General features: G+C 39.8%; 1 protein-coding gene across 5 annotated transcripts in view; it reads left to right on the top strand.

Annotated features, from left to right (window-relative positions):
• Positions 1–24581, top strand: part of KALRN (kalirin RhoGEF kinase) — a 4346166-nt gene that overhangs the window by 3126670 nt on the left and 1194915 nt on the right. Inside the window, exon 1 of one of the 5 annotated variants that reach the window (XM_044074922.1) lies at positions 7589–7736. The exons of the other annotated variants lie outside the window; for them this stretch is intronic. Within the exon in view, the coding sequence (XP_043930857.1) occupies positions 7641–7736 (96 nt within the window). The 5' untranslated portion in view covers positions 7589–7640. Of the gene's footprint in view, positions 1–7588; positions 7737–24581 lie in introns of those variants that run through there. 5 annotated transcript variants of the gene reach the window in all.

Below are 24581 nucleotides of genomic sequence, written 5' to 3' on the forward strand. Positions count from 1 at the left end.
TGCCTTCTGTGCCACCCTTTATTGTCTTTTTTTATTTATTTATTGTTTCTTTGTTAGCTAGGTTGGAGGGCTGGTCATAAGACCTTTTTCAGTCATGGCCCTGTGCATTGACATACCTAGTTATTTAAGTAGTAACTAAAACATTTGCTATTCATGAAGTAAAATGTGAAGCAAGATGTGACAGTTAGACAACTAATCAAATGTAATAATATAGAAATGAAGAATTTCAGTATTAGCCTATGCACAGGCAAGACAAAATACAATATGAAGCAGCTGTCTATGTCATCATAGGATCATAGGAGGTTACTAGGCTATTGGCCCTGAGGCCGTTATAAGCCTAGCCAAGAGTTTAGCCTAAGTCTGCACCCGATGCCCCTGTCCAACAGGGACACAGGTGGAAACCCAGGGATATATTTTCTGTTTTCCATCCAGTTATCCAAGTTTTGCTTAAAAAGGGGTAAAGAGGTACTCTGCTTGACATGAGTGGGAGTCTGTTCCAGAGATGGGGGAGTCTCTGTGACACAAATCTATCCTGCCAACAAGTCCTGTTTATGTCACAGACCAAGTTGAAGCCATGCTTGCGAGTTACTCGAGTGGAGCTTGACTTGCAGATATGCAGCAGTCCGTCAAGGTGGGGTCTGTGATCACCTTGTATGCTAGACAGAGGTCACCTCCGAGGAGTCTGTATGAAACTGAGTAGAGGGATAGTGTATGGTAGATGTTTGAGGCCCTGGATTCTCTTGGTGAAGAACCTCTCTGGTCTCTCCAGCTGCTGCATGTGCTTTGCGAGGTACATGCTAAAAGGGGCGTTGTACTAAATAATGGGCCTTATAAGGGAAGAATACAGGGATGCTATGACCTCTTTTTCCCTGGATGAGATACCCTTACTTATAAGGTGGACCATGTAGAAGGCTTTCCATACAACGGAAGCAACATGGTGGTCAAACGTCAGGTTGCTATCAACCTGGGTGCCCAAATCCCTCATGACTGATTGTGTGTTTAGGACGTTGTTATTAATGTGATAATTTTTCATAGTTTCATAGTATAGTACTAGGCTATCTGCCCTGGGGCATTTGTAAGCCTAGCCATAGTGATGTGGCTTTGCCACCCCATGAAGTGGTACAAAAAATGTACAGAATAAATTTAGAATACTGTGCCTCTGTCTAGTAGTGACACAATGAAGGTCCCCTTATATAATAGAATTAGTTTACTGTGCCCCTGTCTAGCAGTGACACAGATGTGACCCCTGGGGTAAATTTACAATCTCCCATCCACTCATCAAGATTTCTCTTGAAGAGAGTCAGTGAGGGGCTCTGCCTAATATGAACTGGGATCTTGTTCTAAAGCATGGGAAGCCTCTGGGTTATGAATCTATCCCTCCAGCATGTCCTATTCATACTTGTGCCGAGGTTTAAGTCTTTAGCTCTCGTGGTCCTGATGGATTTGGATTTTTTGAGGTGGAGCATGTCCATCAGATCCTGATTGGACATGGCCTTGTACGTCAGGCAGAGATCACCTCTGAGCAGGCGGTATGCTACTGAATAGAGCTGAAGTTTCTTTAGTCTGGCAGAATAAGACATATGTTGGAGACCCTTGATCCTCTTGGTGAGGTACTTTTGTGGTCTCTCCAGCTGTTGCAGATGCTGGGTGAGGTACATACCAAATGGGGCATTGTACTCAATCATGGGTCTGATGAGGGAGGAGTATAGGGGTACAATGACATCCTTGGATCTGGATGTGAATCCCTTCATGATGAGGTGTGCAAGGTAGAATGTTTTTCTAACCACTTTGGCAATGTGGGTGTCAAATGAGAGGTCGCTGTCAACTTGGGTCCCTAGGTCTCTGATTACTTTTTCCGTACTCAGTGGGTTGCTGTCTATGTGATAATTTGTGGGTACTTTGTTTTTCCCAAGGGGGATGACTATACATTTTTTGGCATTTAGTTTAAGGCCGTGACTCCGGCACCAGTTGTCCATTTCTGTGAGGCCTTTTTGTAGGATGTATGTGTCCGCTGGTGTATCGACTATGGCGCCTAGTTTGCAGTCATCTGCGAACTTTGTCAGCCACAGCCCTCCCATGTTTGCTTTAACATCTGAGAAATAAATGCCGAATAAGAGGGGTCCCAGGACCGATCCCTGTGGGACACCACTTGTGACTGGCTTTGAGTCTGACATTGCTCCAGCGATTTTAACTTTATGGGTTCTGTCCTTTAGCCAGTTTGCAACCCATCTAGTGACATAAGGGTTAACGTTTAAGCTGTTGAGCTTATCTATGATGCCTGAGTGGGGTACTGTGTCGAAGGCCTTAGCCAAGTCCAGGTAGGCTGTATGGACTGCTTTGCTCTCATCAATGGCTCTAGTGACTGTTTCAAAAAAGTCAACCAGGTTCAAGAGGCAGGATCTGCCCTTTACAAAGCCGAACTGGGTGGGGTCAAGTGTCTGTGGGTCCCCTATGTCTCTGTTTATGAGTTCCATAATGATTCTTTCCATAGCTTTGCAGACTAGGCTGGTTAAGCTTATGGGGCGGTAGTTTCCAGGGTCTGTAGAGGCACCCCCTTTGTGGAGTGGGACCACTGTTGCTGTACGCCAGTGTTCAGGTACATATCCCGAATGTGTGTAAAGTCTAAAGTCTGGTCTAGCAGTTGCTGAAAACAGTTTGGGGACATCACTCTCCCCAAAGGGTATGATGATGCATTTTTTTGGTATTCAGGTTGAGGCCATGTTTCTGGCACCACTCATTTGTCTTAGTGAGACCCTCTTGGAGGATGTCTACATCACTAGGGAAATTGATGACAGCACCCAGCTTGCAGTCATCTACAAACTTGGTCAGCCATAGCCCACTGGTTTTGGCCTGCACCTAAGAAAAGTATACCCCAAATAACAGAGGCCCCAAGACCAAACGCTACATAATCAGAAAGTGCACAGAATTAACACATAACATGTTTTGCAGGTAAACACTTTAAAGACCATTAATACCAAAGAAAACAATTTTGAGAGATAATCTTTGTTTCAGTAAGAAGAACATGGCTTAAGGTTATGTATGTTGAACCAGATGAGGTGTTGTCTTACCTATGTTCTTGAAGTAGATCTTGTCATAGCTGCATGTTAGATGAGATTACAAATATAAAGTGCATAATTATATTGATTTCTGATGTGAAGCAAGAGTAGATTCCAGTTTGCTGGTGCTGTTTTGGAGAAACTGTTTTCAGCAACTGCTAGACCAGACTTTAGACTTTACACACATAATTCTTTGCTACAACAGATCTGAGGATGTAACCAGTATTTCTGATTGATCAGTTAGGGCAGCAGCCTTTGTTCAGAAGCTTGTGCATTAGACAGAATAGTTTTAGGGTCGCAAAAGCAGTGACTGGAAGCCAGTTGTATTTCTTTAGGGGAAGTCATCGGTAGTCAGAACTGTTGAAATATGAGATGAATCCACATATTTTCTTTACAGTTGCTTGGAAAATAGCAGTGTTAGAGCTAGAATTCAGTACAGTCAGTGCCTGGCAGTGAATACTCAAATTTGGGGACAAAGACCCCAATTGTTAGAGTATGTTTTGAGTGATTGATGAGAATGGAAATCTGTAGGAGGCCTTCAGCTATTTGAGGACATCAACATGATGACCTCAGCATGTTATTTTGTAACACATTGTTATGTCTAACCAAACATCAAGGTAGTTATGTATAACAGATGAGATTAGTGGTATATTTTGAGGATTTGAAATAGAAGGAGCTATGCAGTCCCAAGCCTTTGTCCTGTCCCAGAAAATATACAAATGGATTTTAATGTGCTGAATTCTAAGTGATTATTTTTTACCCATCTCAGATACTATAAAATCATCCTGTGGTCCAGTTTGAATGGAGATTGATATTTTGCATGATTTTGATAGGAATGGATCATCAGCACAGAGTGATATTAGCCCTTGGAAATTGTGATATTAGAGGAAGGTCAGCACTGATCCTTTGGAGCACTGGAATTTGGATTACCCATATGAAAGAGAAGGATGTTCTGGGAGATGTTAAAGGAACTGTTGGTTAGATAGCTGCTAATACAGTTTCGAAGGTCAACTGGAAGAATATTTGATGTTTACTAATCAGTAATAGGAGGGATAGGGTGTTACAACCCTCTTCAACATATAGATTTCCTTGCTGGAGTAGATATTCTCATTAACTGACTGGATTGTAGTTAATGTGTTAAAGCCACTGTAGAGTGGAGGTTGTGCTTATTTAAACACTGTAAGAACTGATTGTGTATAAATATTAGTAATAGTTTTGCCAGAAAACACAGACTGGCAGTAGGGTGGACATCTTGTGAGGATTGTGCTATGAATTTTTGTGAGTTGCATGACAATGAGACATTTGAAATATAATACAAATGGTGAATTTAAGCTTAAAATTAGAGTAATGGGCTTGGCTAATACTGGATCTCTTATAGTTTGCACTTCCAGCTGGATAAGGCAACAGTTTGGGTGGCTGACATTACTTAAGTGCTTCATCATTTTGTAATGTTTTTCACCCCCATGCATGCTAACCATAAGTCTCCATCCTCTAGGCCTTGAATGAAGCTATAACCCAAGGAGAGAGGAGTCCCTTGTCTCCTCAAGATGAGAGTTAATCAGAGATGGCCATTGTCCAGGCAAGTATGCGGAAGCTTGTGTTCCTCCTTGCCTTGCTGTTTCGGTCTGCCCAGAGGAGAATGACAGTGCCCACTTCCTGACAGCTTCACAGTTTAGCCTCAACCCCCTCCCCCAGTCCAGAGCCTCCTGTGTTTAAAGGGGGGAACCTAATTATTCACAGCCCAGAGAATTACCCAGTGCTTACAAACCTTTGTCAGTCTACACCATGAGTCACATGACTTTCTATATGCCCTAGTCCTACTCACACTTACGTGCAACAGAATAATTTTGGGGGCTCCAATTGCCTCTTGTTTTACTTGTCAGCTTCCATACATGTGCAGTAGAGCTACCAGTTTGATGATGCCAAAAATATGTCATTGATCCCATGTTGTGTACCTGGCATGACATCAGGGTGGCAGAGTTGATGTCAGCCATTCATTCCTACCTTTCCAGGCTTGCCCAAAGCCTGAGCCAGTTCTCAGGCTCAGGGGAATTAGGGCTGTTCAGATATGATGCACGGCTTTGGTGGCCTGTGATGTAGAGGTGAGGACTGAGAGGCGTAATTAGCAGGGACTGTGACTGCAGCTGATCCTTGTATCCCAGTAATATGATCAAAGGGTTTTTTAAAATAATCTGTGTGTTTACCCAACACTTCAGTTTGGCTTTTTTCTGAGGTCTGAGTGTCTGAGCTTGGTTACTTCTATTGCCTTTACTGCACTGCTAATGATGGTATATCCACCTTGATTACATAGGTTCTTCATAGTAGCTATAATTTTGCTTATGCTAATACCATAGTAATTTACTGTATATTTCAAAGTGCTTCAAATGATGGAATTGCTTACAGTAATTACATTGAAGCTATTTTGCATTTCATCTACATATTATTTTGTTATAATTATTATTAGATTGTTGCAAATAAATAAAATAAAATCTACATATTATAAACATTGGCAGCAAAGTGTTAAAATGGTTAACACTACTATCTACGCTAGCCTTCTTTTGTAACTATTACACTGACAACACAACCCTGGAAGTTGCTCCTGTAGTCAGGGATCAGGGAACCAGTGTCAACAATAAATGATCCTTTGATCACCACATATCCAGTATTTTAAGGAAGTCCTTTTTCATTGCACAGCTTTTTTTATAAAGGATTGGAGTCCAAGTCCAGGGATTCAATAATTCCACTGTACTAGGCTTTCATTAGGCAGTCATCAGGTATAACGCCCCTTTCAGTATGTACCTGTTCAAAATATTGCCACAACTGGAATGACCACAATGTTTTCTCACTAAAAAATCAGTGAGCTAAATCCTAAAAAAACAATGGCAGATTGTTAAAAAGTCTTGTCTGTTTTGTTGGTGTCATACAGGTTACTAAGAGGTGACCTCTCCCTCACATACAGAGCCTCATTAGACCCTATCCTTTCAGATCTATTGCACATGCACAAGTCTAATGGTGGTGCATATACCTGCTCATAGGAACTCAATCTATTTTGCAATATAAATAGGACATGTTGGAGGGACAGGTATGTATGACAGAGAATACCACTTTTGTGGGACCATCATCTACTCCATACTTCTCTTGGTGTATTTAAACATAATTTGTATGGCTGGATGGGATAACATAAATTCACCCATGATTTAGCACACATGTCCCTCATGGATAGGGGCAACAAGCAAATGTCCCAACATATCCTTTCTGCTGACTCTGGTTTATTTATACCCAAACTATAAGAGCTAAAAAACTACAAGGGGAGAGTGTAAGGTTAGACCTCTTAAGATCCAAACAGATCAATAGCTTAGTAAGTACCTATGAACCTATGAACAGCACTGTACTCTTTCATGTATTTCTGAGTTGGGGTACCTTCTTTATGAAGTTTATACGTTCTTATTTTCTGGTAGGTTTTCATTGCGATCTCCAGTTTCCTACCAAATTCCAAAGACAAGCTTGCAGGCAACTAGTAATTCTAAATTAGCCCTGCAGCTTTATGACATTTAAGCCAGGCCACTCCCTGCCTTATGGTTGTTATATAGGTTCAAGCCCTCAGCTTCCCAACTTAAAGTGGGTTTAGAAAATTCAAAGACTTTACCTTTGCCTGTTCCTGGTTCTGTTTTTAGTGCTGTAATCGTCTGATTACCTTTATATTAGTTCATGACAGAAAATAGATTTTATGCTAGTTCAGCCTCTCAGTTAACAAAAATAAGGTGAAGCCCCATGAAGGAAAAGGAACAAGCGCCTTGAAATTAGAAATCAGAAATTTTAATTACAAGGTGAAGTTTGAATGTCATAAATATAACATAATTGTGTACTTCTTATAAGTGTAAAAGTCAGCATCAAATATTCTGATGCTCATATCCACTGAGATGGATATCGATTTGCTGAGTTAAAACTGAGAACAGAAGGAGACAGAGAAGGAATGGACTGCTGTTTGCCTTCAGGAAATCTGTGTCTGAGATTCAGAAGTTCACATTCTGTTGTCAAAAAAGTTTGCAGGGAATTAATTTTCACACCCCAAAGTGCTTTTGCTAATGCTAAATAAAAGAATCAAGCGCTCTGTTTTGGGAGTAGGATATGAAAACAAATGTATTTCTGAATAACTTTGGGGGGAGGGGTCAAAAACATACACCAGGAAAACAATCATAAAATTAAATATTGCTGAAATAGGGACAGTCAGATGATATCAGAAATCTGCTATCATTTCCCCATGTCTTCTCTTACTGTTAACATGACTGAAAATGAAGCTGCTTTCGGTATTATGGAAGTGACTTATTACCCCTGACTTCTGCTCAGAATGTAATTAGCTGTGTGGCTGAACAAACATATGCATACAACACAGATTGTTTAGGCACAGATACTGCAAGTCACATGCTTTTAATACTCCCCCCACCCCATGCAGGAGGTGCTGCAGATCAAAACAGTTAGCCTTCTGAGCTGCAAAGCCTTGTGCTTAGGCAGGAACTACAATTTGTGTTGCGTGTGGGAGACAAGGCAGCTGGAGTGAAAGTCAGATAAGAGACAGTAGCAGGCATGAAGGACCAAAAGAGAGATCCTGGGCTTACAATGCGGACATTGGGGGCCATGGCTGACATGCTCAGTTCTTTAGCATTCCCTCATCAGCACTGGGTAGGTGGTTTGTTTTTAATGTTGCAGTTTCCTTCAGGGTTATAATGCATACTATGAAATAGTAATGTAGGACTATATATTCTGGTAAAGTGGAGCATTTGCTTTAGCTGTAGAGGTTTTAACAGAGTTTGAGTAGCACTGGACAATTGCCTCTATAAAAAGGAAAGTTTGAATCTGAAAATTAAATGTTTGCTAGTACCCAGATACGAATTAGGAAATAAAATGCAGTAATGCAGCTAACAACTGTGTATGTGTGTGCGTTTTCGTGGGAGACAACATCCTAATGTTTGATTAATAACTTCAAGTGCTGAGAATAAAAAGGAATCCAGTATGCCTTCTGAGTGTTTGCAGTTAACAGCAATAGATTCTGAGTATATTATCTTACATGGTGTACCTTTAGCTGCAAATGAATGTCCTCCAAGCTATGACAGAATAAGGTAATCTGAAAGTGCAGATAGCAATCTAACTTCCACCCCACTACACACATATATAAATAATGATACTGTGATCCAGTAAGCATTCCTGTGAGCCCTAGTCCAAATTCCTTGCTTTTGTAATGTTTCTCATTTTCACGGAATGCCCTGATTTCCTCTTACCGTTTTTCTTTGTTGACGTGTTGCAGCTGAATCCAATATTAGGAGTTGTTGACAGGAACATACAAATAATCTGTTATTAAAACCTCATTTTTCTGATTGACTTTGTTTAGATTTTTAAATGTGTCCCTTGGAGTCTGCATTCTTCTCTAACCTTGAACTTGATTGCTGAGACAACAGGTGGAATTATGTTTTACAGCTGGCATGCTTCTGCAGGTGAAACATGCTGATTGGAAAACTATTTTGGTGAAGGAAAGGGCAAATTCAGAAGTGTGTGCATGCGTGTGTGCGTTCACAGTTTTGCCACTATTTCCTGTGTTTTTGCCAGCAGTAAACCAGTGCCATGAACTACTGAGGAAATGGCCATTTAATGTAAATATATCAAACTGCAGAACTGATTTATTTAAAGGTTAGCCAAGTATGGCTACATATTGTTAACAAGATCCTTTTGATGCATTGCTATGTAAATAGATGAATCATTTCAGTACGTGCTTTTCAGGCATTCCTTGTTAACATAATATGGGGCATCTACAGATACAAACTTTGTCAGTCCTGGGATAGGGTATGGAAGGAGGGCTGTTGTATACGATGAAATGAAAAATAATCACAAGTGGCTGCAGAACATTTTCACTTCCCCAGGTTCACTATAAGGGTTAACCTCAGCTACCCCAGCAGCAACCTTAAGCTTGTTTATGTTTACTGGAGTGGTGTGCACTTTGTCCACATAAAAATGTAAGCTTTCTTATTTGTTTAGATGCTCTTCTGAACATTCTGTATAGTTCAAGACATCATTTGACCACATTTGCTTGATGTTACTTTCAGCCTTAGGGTTTGTGCCTGACTTCCAGTTCCTGCTGCCTGGAGTTTGCATATTCCCTTGGTCTCAATGTAAGCTTCCAGTTAGTACTGTGATTTCATCCCAGCTGTCAAAAGTCATTCTAGTTGACCGACTACTGTCTTTTCCATATGTTTATCAGTGGTGTTTCCCTTGCCCTTGTAGCCTGGAGTCAGTAGGAATCAGTATAAATATCCGGTCAAAAAATAAGTTTATAGATTATTAATAGACTAGTGGCCCAGATCCATTTTGTGTCTAGCTAAGCTTAACTCACATTTACCAAAATACTGATGCGTCAGTACTTCAGATGATTAAATAGGCTGATTAATAGATCAGCAAGTGTCACTAATGGGTGCTAGAAAAAAATCCTGTTTATAGAATATGAAAGTAATATAAGTAATTTGGTTTAGGTAGGCCTTCTCCACAAGAAATCAGGTGCATTTACAGTGCTTGCTATATTGCTGAAGTCATCTTGTTTTGTATTATGTTGTGCATGAAGTCTGTTGCTTAAAGCATGATTGTTCATGAAGTCTGTTGCTTAAAGCATGATTGTTGGTGCATTTGTTAGATTCACAGTGTCATGTTTACACCTTCCCTGTCACTACCACAGTATCTAAAGTTGCTTGCTGGACACCATCTCTTTCAGTGTTGTAAATTGTTAGTTATCATATGGTTAACACCTCCCACCCGAAACTCCTTACCAGACATGGCTGACATTCTTTGGTTCCTCCTCAGAGACCAAGTTGTATGCAGCCTTCTGTGATCTGTATCCCATTTTACTCACCACCTGTGCCCAACTTCTGCAGCATGGTCTTTCCTTAGAATGATTTGAAAGTACTCCCCAAGTTGCATTAGGAAGCGCACCTTTTGTAGCATGCTGGTTCATGTGTGTACATACTCCAGTGCATTTAACACTGGTCGACCTGCACCTTTTCAGATCACTTTAGACCACTTCCTGCTTAGTCACACTTCTAAATCAATATGTTACAGAGCCTGACAGCATCAACATCTGGTTTGCATGTACCTCATAACTTGTTCTTGTAAACCTTTATTGGAAAACCTGAAGAGGTCTGAGACAAACTCCTCTGCAAAGCAGACTAAAGAAAGAAAATATTTTTGAGTGACTGTAAAGGAATTTTTTTAGGTATTGGTTTGAACTTTTTGCTGCAGAGTTTCATTTAGTAAAAGGTCCAAGCCCTGATGACCATTATGATTGTATATACACACATATACACACACACACACACACACACACACACACACACACACACACACAACTCTGCAACACACACACATGTATAAATCAATTTATTGCTACTTTATCCTCCATCACTTTACATTCTTTTGTTTCTTCATTTTACGTTACATTGTTTTACTTCATCATTTTACATGTTACAAGAACAGTAGTGTGAAACAGGTATTCCACTTGGTTCCACATGATGGCAACATTGTATAATGGTTGGCTTACCTAAACAGTGTAAGTTTCTGCCTCCTCCTAAAACGGATACATGAGTTGGGGGGAGGGGGGACAACTTTCTCTTTCCTCTCATCTTCTGTTCTGGTTTAAGGTCTATGGGATACCATTTGGAGAAATGATAATGAATTAAGGTATTCTAATGTGCAATATAACATGATTGGCATAGAGGTTAAGGTTGTGAGTTGTAATTCCTGTGGTATAGTGTTTGATCATCCCTCATTTGCCTACTGTGTGACCTTGATCGAATCACTTAATCAGCCATTAACCCAGGTCACCCCTGAAAAGGGACTGTTTGTCCAGTGGGCCGACCTAATTAACAAATGAGTATTATTAATACAAACAGTCCTGCATTACTCAAATCATACAGAATCTATAGACAGTCACTAAATTATTTGCAGATTAAAGTGGGATTCAATGAAAAAAGGTAAATCAGATGACAAATTTATAGTTGCATTAATTTTCAACCCATTAAACATCCTTATGTCAGATTTGCCTGAGGGACTTGTAAAGGGCTGCTATTGAAGCATACTTTCATCCATCCACTTTCTGATATCCTGCTTGAACCCTTACATGGTATCATAGAAACTGAATCTTATCCTAGCAGCTAGTAGGTGCAAGGCAGTGAAACCTGTTCTGAAAAGTGTCAGTCAATCACGGAAAATGCATTGTCCCTCACACACACTAATTCTGAAATAGCTATGGACAATTTAGAGAATGCCAATTGATGCATTCAGTAAAGGTTTACATATTGCTTAAAAATGTTGGCATTTTTTTTTCATCCAAGTGCACCCAGGTTGGATAAAAACTAAGCAGCACTCCCTGCCTTGCCTTGCAGCTGTATCTTGTATATAGCCATTGCAGATATTTATGGAATTTAATGTTAAAAAAGAAACAGGCAGGTTTTTTACTATTTTAATAATTTCCACAAATTGGATTCTTTCTGAAGTTGTTCATCTTTCTTCGTTTTCATCAGGCTTTGGAGAATTCTTGTCAGTATTCTGTGTGAAGTTTCAGTAATGAATGAGGCTAGCTCTTTTTGGAGGTTATCTTTAGTCCTTCAACCCTGCCTACAGTCAGTCGTTAGGATTTTTTTCAATATTGCATTCATCAAATGCCAGATTTTGAAAGCTAAACTTATGGATTAGCAGTTCATAGGTAGGTACTAGGCTATTGGCCCTGTATAAGCCTAGCCAAAAAGGTACCCTGGCTTTCGCCACTCAAGAAAATTACTTTTCTGTGCCACTGTTGAGCAAAGCCACAGAAGTGATCCCCGGAGTGAATTTCCTATCTCCTATCCAATCGTCAAGATGTTTCTTGAAGAGTGCTAATGAGGAGCTTTGTTTGATATAGATAGGTAGTTTGTTCCAGAGTATGGGAAGTCTCTGGGACAGGAATCTATCCCTCCAGCAAGTTTTGTTTATTGTGGTGACAAGGTTTAGGTCCCTAGAGCATGTAGCTTGGAGGAATTGGGATTTCTTTAAGTGGAGCATGTCCAACAGCTCTGGGCTTGACATAGCTTTGTATGTTAGGCAGAGATCGCCTCTGAGTAGGCAATATGTGATGGAGTAAAGCTGGAGTTTTTTGAGACGGTCTGCGTAAGGCATCTGTTTGAGGTTGGTAATCCTCTTTGTGAGGTATTTCTGTGGCCTTTCTATTAGATGTTGTAGATGTCTTGTGAGGTACATACCAAAAGGCGCATTGTACTCTATAATGGTCTAATGAGTGATGAGTAGAGGGGAACAATGACCTCTTTTTGTCCTGGATGAGAAACCTTTTGTGATGAGGTGTGCCACATGGAAGGATTTCCTGATTACTGTGGTGATGTGATTATCAAAGGAGAGACTTCTGTCCACCTGTGTCCCAAGGTCTCTTATCACACTTTCGGTGTTAAGTAGACTACTGCCTATGTGGTAGTTCACGGGTACAGAGTTTTTAACAAAAGGGATGACACTGCACTTTTTGGCATTGAGTTTGAGGCCATGACTTTGACACCAGGCATTTGTCTCAGTGAGGCCCTTTTGTAGGATGTCCGCATCATTAGGAGTTTCGATTATGGCTCCTAGTTTGCAGCCATCTGTGAATTTCGTTAACCAAAACCTTCTGTGTTAGCCTGTACTTCTGAGAAGTAGATACCAAACAGGAGAGGACCCAGGACTGAACCCTGTGGTACTCCACTTGTCAATGGTCTGAAGTCGGATTTGGAGTCTGCTACTTTCACAGTGTAGGTTCTGTCAGTGAGCCAGTTGGCAACCCATCTTGTGACAAAGGGATTTATACCTAATTTTGTGAGTTTATCTATAATTTCAGAGTGGTGGATGCTGTCAAAAGTCTTGGGGAGATCTAGATAGGCTGTGTGAACCACCTTACCCTCATCTATGGCTTTGGTGACCGCTTCAAAGAAGTCTATCAGGTTTAAGAGACATGATCTGCCTTTTACAAACCCATACTGGATGGGGTCCAGAGCTTGGAGATTACCAATGTCATTGTTTATAAGTTCCATGACGATACGTTCCATAGCCTTGCAGACCAGGCTCATCAGGCTAATGGGGGCGGTAGTTCCTGGGGTCTGTAGTGGCTCCCCCTTTGTGAAGTGGGATAACCATTGCTGTGTGCCATTCAGTGGGCAAAAAGCCTAAGGTGAGGCTACGAATGAACATGGTACTTAGGTATGGTGCCAGTTTGTTCTGTAGTTCATGTAGAATGCAACCTGGGATGTTGTCAGGTCCCATGGATGCTGTGTCCTTGGCTGTGAAGAGTGTGGTTTTTACCTGTGCAGCCATGATTACAGGAACTTTGCATTCTTCCGGTATAGAGATGGGTCCTTTAGGGGATAAGAGGAGGGTAAAATTAGCACTGAACGTATCTGCCAGGATGTTGGCAATATCAGTTGGTTCTGTATATTTAGTGCCATTGTGCTGTAACTCAGGAGATCTGAACGTTGCCATTGAGATTCTTGACATAGCTATAAAATGCTTTGTGGTTGTCTTTAGAATCAGTGGCAATTTTGTTTTCGTAACTAGCTTTGGAGGATTTTATGAGGGATCTCAGCTTTTTACTGAGGCTGATCAGGGAGTTCCTCCAGTCATGGGATTTTACTCTTTTTTTTTTGCAACAGTTTCTTTCTTCTCTTGTAGAGTTTATGACAGGGGACCACCAAATTGGCTTCCTTTTTTGGAGGATAGCATCTTGGTTTTGTTTGGGACTGCACGAACCATGCACTCGTGTAAGTGCTTATAAAGTGCATTTGTGTAGGATTCCGCAGTCGTACCTGTATTGTCCATCTGCGTGGCTGTCATGAAGTTTGCTACTTCTGTCTTAAGAGGTTTTTATGGTGGTTTCCCTAATGGGGGTGGGGATGGGTTGTGGATATCTAGAGTGATTAGCTTGTGGTCAGATCTGACCAACAAGGAAATGACCTCTGGTGTGGAACACCAGTTGCCCAGTTCAGTAAGTACGGTCATTGTCAAGGCTGCATAGCTAAACTAAACATTTCTGCTCACATTTGGAGTTAGTATGCTTAAGTTCATGATGGCGTGTGGGTGGGTTGGGGCAAAGCTCCCATGCCTGAAGATACAGGTGAGTTCATTAATTAATTTTTAATACCCATTTTATCTACTTCATGGCTGCTGAGAAGCAGAGCCTATTCTGATTGGATATGACTATAGGGCAAGAAAGACTTATGTATGAGATACCAGTCCATTGCACACACGCGCGCGCGCACACACACACACACACACACACACACACACACACACACACACACACACACACACACATACACGCACAAATGCACATCTTCAGACATCCCCCTGCAAGAAGTATATGGAGAAGCAAGTTAAGGAGAAAAGGTGGACAGAGACTTGGGCAATGTAATCATCATGCCCGATGTCCCTGCTAGGCTCAAGGATGCAAGTCCTGGCCAGGAATGTTTGCAACCTCTGGCCCACATGTCTCAGTTATCTGAGGTCTCTACTGAAGGCCTTTTGGAGGCAGCCATATCTGTGGATCAAGGCACATGCCATTCAGCCAAAGGCCCACACATGAAACTCAGAGCAGATACCCTGCTGCAGACATCCACTGATAAACCTCATTTCATTGTTTCTGAAAGGGAGGACAGTTTGCCCACAGTTAGGGTGGATTTTCTTGGTCAAGACACTTAGGTCTAGGATTCCTGTCGCCACATCCAAGGTCTTAGTTTCTTTGCAGATGGTTCTAAATGTAACTCAAAAAACAAAGGGAAAAGTTGACATGCTGTCTGGTCCCTCTGTTCAAACAGAATTTATCAGAGAGAAACCCTCCCACTTTAATTTTCACCTACAATCCCTCATGTATCATCCTAGTTGACCTTATTATTGTGTCACTGAATGCAAATGCTTCCATTGCCCTACTCATAAAATCCCAGCCTACTCTGTTAAATACTTTCTCTGCCTCAAGACCCACCAACAACAGAAGCATTTTATTGCAGTCTGCTTCTCTCTGGATCATCATTGTTCTATTAATGTTGTGAAATCTTTGCCACTCCTCCACAAAAAACACATTGATCCATATCTGTCAATTTTGGTATATTCTTTGCCATTCTTTTAGCTGTTATAGACATAAACACTTTATAATCATGGTTCAGTATTGAAATGGGCCTTTATGAAGCTGGATCTGATGGGTCTTTACTATCTTTATGTATTATATCCACTGCAGCTTTCTTCCATGGTGTTGGTGCTTCTCCTCTTTTTAAAATACTGTTCAACAAAATGTTCTAGATCTTCATCACTTTCTTCTCTCCTAGCTTCCAAACTTCCACAGGAATACCATCTATTCCTGGAGATTTTTCTTGTAGAGTGGTTATAGATCACCATTTTTGTCTCAACTCCGCCTGCCCTAACTGTTAGCAATTGAGCCTCCTCTACCTCTAACTTGGGCATATTTAATTCTTTCATAAACATTTTCAGTTGTATTTTTTCTTGATTTCCATGTTTCTCTGCTTTATACAGATTTTCATAACATTTCTGAAATATTTGTAATAACTCTACAGGATCTCTTGTTATTTAAAGGCTTAATAAGTTTGGCAACAACCCTCTCTACTTTCTGTTGCCTGAGACATTGTGCTAAAAGCTTTTGCGCTCTGAAATTATTTAAACAAATGTTTCTCAATTAGAATGTTTTTAAACTCATGCATGTTATCCAGGTAGTCCCTTATTTCTCTTTAGCAGTCTGCAATTGCACCTCTTCTTGTGCTGCGGAATTCCTCCTATTCTGCAATACTTTTAAGTTTTATCAGTCCCTGTAATTGTAACTTTTTACCCATATCTCTTTTTCTTTTATATCTACCCTATTTTAAACTCCAATTTTATTGTATCCCATTTCCTAGCCATATTTTTTGAAGAAATTTATGTCTTCCCTAATAACTCCCAAATCATTTCCACTACCCATTCCTTAAATTCCTCTCTGTTTAACAGATAGATGGGGCAGGGCAAGTTTCAACAATTATCCATTAGGACAGGAGAAGATGAGATGAAAACAGTGACATTGAGATAAAAACCGTGACATATAATCAATCGACATGAAAGTCTCCAGGAGTACATATTACTGTGGAAGTTTGGAAAAGAAGAAAGTGACAAAGATCTGGAAGGTTTTGTTTAACAGTACTTTTAAGGGAGGGGAAGCACCAATATCCTGAAAGAAAGCTGTAGTGACTGCAGTACCTAAGAGGGTAAAGACCCATCAGATTCAACTTCATATAGGCCCATTTCAATCTGAAGTCATGATTATAAAATGCTTTTGTCTATAATAGGTAAAAGAGTCACCAACATGTTGCCAAAATTTATAGATGTGGATCAATGTGGTTTTTGTGGAATGGAGGCAAACAATTGAAAAAATTAATAAAACGATGATCCAGAGTGAAACAGAATGTAAGAAAATACTGCTGTTGTTGGTGGTTCTTAATGCAGAGAAATAACTCAACAGAGTAAGCTTGGATTTTATGAACAGAGCAATGGAAGCATTTGCATTCCTTGATACAATATTAAATTTAATTAGAAGGATATATGAGGGATTGGAGGCAAAACTTAAAGTGAGAGGTTTCCTCTCGGATAAGTTGGGATTGAACATAAGAACTAAGCAGAGGTGTCCTCTTTCTCCTTTATTTACATTATATTTAGAGCCATTGGCAAAAAGAGAGTGTGATTTTGGATGCAGATCCTTAAAGAGAATAGCAGCCATACAAAATATTATAGTGATAAAACAGCATAAGGCATTCTAAGAACTAAGCCAACATGAGAATGGAGAAAGGAAATTCTGCCAATAGGGATGGTCGCAATTAGGGGTACAGAGAATAGGCATGTCTGGGTTGTAATTTCCTGGAGAAGACTGGCAAAGGAACCAATGTATTGTGAGCAAATAACTAGAGAGAGGAAGATAATAGAATGGGAATAGACCTAGGAAACATTTGGACAGTAAGGAAGAGACTGCCTTCTCTATCAGGGATTGATATCAAAGTGTAGGCAAAGAGAAAGGTATAGGGGAATCTGCTCTGGTAGAGTTTCTAATTGAATCTAGAACAGAAGCTGCTGTTAAGAAGGGATAATATAAATATTTCATGATAACTACAGGACTAAGAGAAGATCTGAAAAGATTGGGAGGAGAGATTGGATAAACAATTCACAAGGAGACAATGGAAGGACATTTGTATGGCCCCTGAATATGCAACAAAGTCTAGAAACTTTAGGATTTTTTCTTGAAAGTGTTTGCGTAGTTATTTGTAACTCAAAAGGATTTTTCATCCAATAGATGACAAATGTTGGCGGTATGATGGGGAAGAAAGAGGTAACTGAGAACTGTTTTGGGAGCTGGCAGACTAAAAACTCCCTACATATTACTTTTTCAGAAATATTGGATGTGCAAATAGGTATAACTAAGAAAATTATATTTGTGAACTGAGATACAGGATCTGAATTGCTTAGACATATTAAAGCCTTGTTAAGTTTATTTCTGGTGGCTACCAAAAATTTTCTAGAAAATGGAAAGCATAGTCTAGACCAACTATATTTGAAATAGTGACTATTGTAACAAAGATAAAAGAACTGGAAATGATACCTTTAGAAAATGATAGGAGCACATTACATAGAAAAAATGGAAACTGTGGGATCAATGCATGCAGAATAGTGTTTTGGAGGCGGATTGAAGTTTAAGGTAAGGAAGGAATTGATCAATTTATGTAATGTTGGCTTGATGGTATTTGTTTAAAAGAATGCATATGGTGCATAATGTCTGTAACTGTGAACATGTTAAATAGGGTTGTTTTATTTTATATAAATGTATGTTTGCCTGTGTTTTAAGTGATAATTCAATAAAGTTATTTAAAAAAGGTATAACGAGAATTATTCATCTGGATCTGGATTTTAGTGTCACAGGCAAGGAAAGATTAATCATACAAAGGGTTAAAAAGGCCAATTTTTAAAGAAATAGGAAATAGACCATAAGGGAAAGCTTGCAAGAACATGGTCTAGTTTCCCAAATGGATCTTCACCCTTCTCTAAACCATCACCCTGTCTTGTGCACAACCCCCCCATACCCTCAATGAAGATGGCAAGAAAGATAACCCAGTTAAGGAACTGAGAAAGCATCACAAGAGATAAATAAGTGCTTCAAATAATTTTTAGGGTTACATAGTCTAGTCGTAAGAAAACCAGATATGCTAGATCCCCCTGTGCCCAGAGACCAAGTGCATCTGATCCTCCCAAATTCTACAAGAACTCCTGCAATTAAGAGTAGTAGAACCAGTGCCAATACAGGAACAAAACAAGGAGATGTATTGTAGGTGTACCCAGTGCCCAGAAAAGAGGATCCTCGGAGGATTCATTCTGGTCCTTTGAAAGCTAAACACCTACATCAAGGACCAGGAGTTCAAAATGTTGACAGTGAAAACCCTCGTATCACTCCTGCTCCATCAGATTGTGATGGTCACTCTGAACTTGAGGAGATACCCAATTCTGTTTACAGAGGTCAAAGATGCTTCAGCAAATTTAAGGCAGTCTGCCAGTGTCTGTTTACCTCATTGCTGTTTGGATTGGCTGCTGCACCCATGATGTTTGCAAAAATGCCCATCTCCCATTATTACTTATTGCAGAATTGAGGGCAGCCATGTCTACCCCAACCTTAGTGACTGCCTCGGTGAGGTACTGTGTCAGAAGGAGGTGGAGAGGACTCTGCATTTCACTGTGAATTGCGTACAGAGCTTGGTATTTCATTCAGCATCCCCAAGCCAAGTAGTATCCCTTCCAAAAGAGTAGTATTCTTGGGGAATCTTACTAGTCCTCCGCAACAAAAGGGCCTACCTCTCCCAGGACAGTGTGAAATCCCTTGTGCAATTTGTTCATACCATTGAACAGAAAACTGTGGTCATGGCCTGGAAGATCTTAAGGGGCCTAGGATTAATTGTCTGCACAGTTCTAAAGTTCCCTGTAGCAGGAATGAATTTGAGGAATATCCAGTGGTACCTAAGAAACAGCTGGAATCAACATTCTCAGCCTCAGGAGGAGATGATTCCGATGCTGTCTTGCATCATGAAGGAGACAAGCTGGTTGCCCAACCAGGTCAAATAGAAATGGCCACAATCTGACCCTGACTGCAGATGCTTCAGTCCTCATGGTGAAAGGCACTGGGGATCTAGCTCAAAGAAGCAAGTATATAAAATGGAAAACTAAATTATGGTTTTGATCCAGTCACTTAAAGCTTTACAGTCACTGATAAATGTAAAGGCAATGTAAATCCCATCCTAGTTAAAGTCAGTGGTGGACCAAATAAGCAGGTCAGCAGCAGATCCTTATTAGAATATTATACACACAGGAATCTGGGGTGTCCTGGAGATAGACCTGTTTGCTTCTCCAGGATCTGCTAAGAAAAATACTGCTCTGTATTACCACAGAAACAAGGTTGGACAGTAGATACCTTTTCCTTCAGTTGGTGAGGTTATTTTCTGTGAGTATTTGCTCTGATCACACTTGTGCTCAGAATGATCAAGAAAATAAGGGAGGAGGGACCAAAGGTGCTCATAATAGCTGTCTTTTAGCCCAGGTTGCACTGTTTCTTCCTCATTATTCAGATGTCCAGTATGAAGCCTCTGATGCTACTTTTGCAGTTGGACCCTCCCCACACAAGACAAGGGGGATAAGTAGCACCCTAGAAATGCTGCAGCTCACTGCCTAGATGACTTAGCTATTTTGACCTTTAGTCACCAGCTCACTGAGGACATACTGACTGTTGTTGGGGAGACTGGGAAACCTGCTACAAGGAAATCCTGCTTTGCAAAATGAAAGTGTGTGTGTGTGTGTGTGTATATATATAATATATATATGTAGAGAGAGAGGTTTTCTCTCTAGTGCCATAGAAGGAATCTGGACCATTTTATGGCACTGTATCCTTGATTCTGCAGTACTTAAATCTGATAACCCATTCAACTTGCATGCCATCTAGGTTGTTGAGCAATCTTTTATACAGATTTGTTCATCTGAGACTGCCTAGAAAGTGCATTCCTCTTCCATGAGACTTGATTTATGTCCCACAACAGACTCCTTTTGGCTATTCTGACTTAGTCCCTTAAATACCTAATCTAGAAAACTGCTCTGCTACTTCCAATCACCTCACCTAGAAGGATTTAGTGACCAAGGTGTTCCTCATTCAAGCTATTTCTTCCCTAACCCCCAGAGTAATTGAGAAGGAATCTTAATCTCAGACTACTGCGAGATTATCTAGGTAAGACCAAGAACATCAGAGCCTGAGATCAACTGTTAGTGTCCTTTTTTGTAACCTTTAAGGAGGGAAAGCCAAACTCTAAACAATTGTCTGGTCCATCGTATTAACCTTCTATTACAATTGTCTGGTCCGTCGTATTAACCTTCTATTACTCTTATTATAAGAAATGGTTGGAAAGGTCTGTAAGAGCGTACAGCACTATGGGATTACTACTGCAAGCACTGTGGCCATCCTTGGGGGTTAAGTGTAAAGTATATTTTTGATGCTACTACTAGGTTTTTAGTCCACTCTTCATCAAATGCTGTTGACTAGATATTGCTTCCAGGGTAAGGGCTGGGTTTACTACTGCCTTTATGCAGGGTTTGTTACAACCCAGCAAAAGAATCCTTGCACCTTCCATCAGTGAACTCTGGGAATTGTCTCCAGGGGTCAGTGCTACTGCTGTGTTAATCTGTGTGAAATATGCTTCCATGGGATTGAACTTCAGAGCCTGACTGCAATTCAGTTAGTCTTCAGTTCAGTTAGTGGCTTGGGAACTGGAGGAGTGGAAAGTAGAAATGAATGGCAGATGCAAGTTTTCATTTCAAGGTATAAGGGCTGGGACTCTTCCAGTGATCAGGAAGCACTCCCAGTAACCAGTAAGTGGTGCTATGATCACCAGCAGGCCATCAGGAAATCCAGAACATTCATGTTTTTATTCTCAGGCCAATGGTAAAGAGCTATTTTTTTTTGGGGGGGGGGGTAGGAAATCTCCTTCGAGAAGGTACTAGTAATAGATGTCCAACAAGCATATGTGTGTTATTAGATTTTGCTTTTGTAACATATATTATGTGAAGAGTCCCAGATAACAAGGATCATATTACAAAAATGTGGAATGATGTATGTGAGGCTGCTCATAGGGAAATTACATTTTCTGAATGCAAAATGCATATTTTTTTACAGTTCTTTGGAATCAATGCCTTGTATCAACAGATAAACACCACTGAAAGATTCAGCTGTATTTGAAAAGGCTTGAGAATATTTTTGTGAATATTTATGGGAATCGTTACCTCTTGGTAACTCATTATGTCTTTGTACAACTGCAGCATTCCGTAACAGCAAACAAAGTAGCGTAGAATTCTCAAATTATGTAGTATCACTGGCAACATGTCATTCATTTTAAGCAATTATTGGGTTTTAGCAGTTCACATGTAATTGGTATTGCAGTTTTGTTTAAATATGGTGTTTTGATATTTATTAGATTTTAAGCTTTAATCTAAAAAATGCTTTGGATAAAGAATTAAGGTATGTCAGTTTTTTGTATTGCTGCATTTCATCTAATATCTATGTATTTACTTGCCTCAATGGACATGTTGACTTTTGCAATTGGAATTTGTTTCCCATGCTCTGGATTATTAGGTACAACAGTAATAAATGATGTCTAACCTTATCAAAAGTGTTGACAAAAAAGACAAATAAGCTAATTAGTGCCAATTTTGTAAATGCCATCTTATTAAGAGATTTAAGGGCTAGCACTCTAAGCATCTTAGCACCAACAAGGAGAGTGTTTTTTTGTACTTTTGTATTCTGTAGCACAGGAAAGACAACAAGTGATGGACTCCTACCTGTTTTCAGTGCCACAGTCTGTATGGTACGTTGGTGGACTCAGTAATTCTTTAGACATAGTGAGAAAGTACACTAAAAGAAAGTGATCATTTGAAATTTTTGTACAACCTGTTCATAGTACTATTTTTCAAACAAGGCCATGGGAATTTGATAGAGAAGCACAACTCAGTAAAGTACTGTAAATAAAATTCAGGTTGTGAGAGGTTTACTGTATTTGAGATGTACCTGGAAGTTACTGCTATTCAGTTAACATTTTCTTTGGGTTTTTTTCCACTTGTTATTTACACAAGGGTGTTTTTGTAGTTAAAAGAAAGTAATAAAATGTTGATTTCTAAGCTTCTTTATCCTATTAGGTGTCTTCTCAGTTTTGTAGTTTCAGAAGTTATGTTTTTTTGGATACTTATGTACAGAGAGTAATATTACTTTTGTGGGTTACTGCATTAAGGTGGTTTAATTTATTTTGAGATAAAAGTATGTTACTTTATTGGGTACTGTGGTTTGGCAAAGGAACTTGCTTATTTTTGGAAAGGGTGTTGACTGAAGTTTACTGCATTTTGAAAAAGGGTATTTTTTTGTACGTTTATTAAAAGGAAGTTGCTTTTGGTTTGTCATGGTGAGTGTAAAAGACACCCTTTGTATCTTTACTGTGTCTGAGAATGCTGTTTGCTTGAGAGGGTTGGTTAGGGTGTTGTCTTGAGAGAAGCACAATATTTGTAGTTTGATGCAGTTAAGGGGATAAAGAAGTTGTATTAAAGAAGTTGAAAAGGCAAAGCTTTCCAAGTCATCAAGTGGCTGCCAGACACAAGTGTTCATTTCCTAGGGGAGCATACAAATAATGGTGTATTTAAATGACAGAGTACAGAACTCAAGCTGAAGGAACCAAACAGCCTGCTGAATTTGCCAGCTCAGACTGCATATGTCACTCTTCTACAGTCTCCAACGTGCAGAAACAGTTTGTTTCACTAAGAATTTATCACTAACCCACTTTCATTACCCTCTTGTTTTCATAACTATATTGTTCCAATTAAAATCATTTTCTTAGTCTCACATCCCATTTTAGAACTATGTTAACAGCTTACATATCCATACTACATCCAGGAAACCTGGATTTGAAGTTCATACACTTCATTAGAATACCTGTGACACTGTGGTGCAGATGTTAGTGTTGTCATCTCACAGCAAGAGACTCTCCGGTTCAATTATCAGCTGCTGCGCCTTCTGAGCGAAGTTTGCATGTCCTCCCTGTGGTCAAGTGAGTTTTAAAGACATGCAGGTAGGTGCACGTGTGTGTGTGTGCCTTCTGTGAAGGTTAGGCACCGGGCTGACAACTCAATAGAGTAAAAACTCCCTGCCAGTCAATCTGTGGACCGGTGATCCTCTTTAGCGACCCTAATGGGAGAAGCCAAAAGACAATGCTTACACTTTATTAGGATACCCATGATCTTAAGCAATATTGTTTTAATTTGTTTTGGTTTTTAGTTTTGGTAATAGCATTCTGATTGTTGTACCTTTGTTGTTTATACCTCATCCTTCTCTTCCTTGTCTGCAGTTCTTAATTTTTTATGACTTTTCTAACATCATTCTCACAGTGGTGAAGTGAGTTTCTGTTCCCCTAGTTCCAATATTTACCTTATATTTACTTCTAGCCTTTCATTTTTTTCTTTTGTATTCTTTACTTTTCTTGTATTCTTTTCCATTTCACTCTTTCCCACCAGATGCTTCTGCTTGCCTTCTTCTCAGCAGCAGTTGTTCACTTTTTAGAAGTCTATGTGCATAGAGTTTTTCTCATGCTGTCATAACAGAAGTTGTAAGCATTTGTTTTGTGATGCACTGTCAGACATCTAGTGCTGCTGTTTAACTTGAATTCCACCCCCCCCCCCACCCACCCAGCCAAGCTGAATTCATTGCTTTTCCTTTAATCTCTGCTAGAGTTTGGTCTTATACAGGGAACATATTCCTTCATGTCACCCCACACTCACACCCAACACAATTGGTTTTCCCTTTATTTCTGAATCCCAGCCTGCCATATTCACAGATGTACCTTAGTTTTGTGCCAGTAGCTTGCCCATGTCATTCATTATTCAAATCTAAAAGTCAATATAATATGAATACTATCACACATCTGGCACTAAAGAAAAGATTCTAGTAGGTAATTGTTGCAGCATAAGAAGGTATTACACTGATTCTTGTGTGAGAAGAACCAAGGATGACAGAGACCAGAAATGGAAAAGAAAGTTCATTTCATAGGCTCTTTCCAAAGTGGAGGTTTTTCCTGCAATATTGCCAACTAGACTTTATAACTAGTAATGCAGAGGAGCTACAATGTGGCCTTTAGACTTGAATTTATTCACTAAATAAAATAAATGATTACGATTAGCAATGTTCCTTCTTGGCTGCTAGGGATAGCCCATAGTTGAAGACTGCTCAGTGTCACTTGATGGTACATGCAAATCATTATTAACTCTATGAGTTTTCCACTTGTGCTTCTCCAATCGATAATTCTAAATACTGGCATGAAAAGGTTTTCACTTAAAAAATGTATATCTATATATCTACATACATCTATATAAAATTATCAGCTAACTCCAGAC

Source organism: Protopterus annectens, chromosome 6.part0 (assembly GCF_019279795.1).
Source record: "Protopterus annectens isolate FY-2018-M chromosome 6.part0, PAN1.0, whole genome shotgun sequence".
Lineage (NCBI taxonomy): Eukaryota > Metazoa > Chordata > Ceratodontiformes > Protopteridae > Protopterus > Protopterus annectens.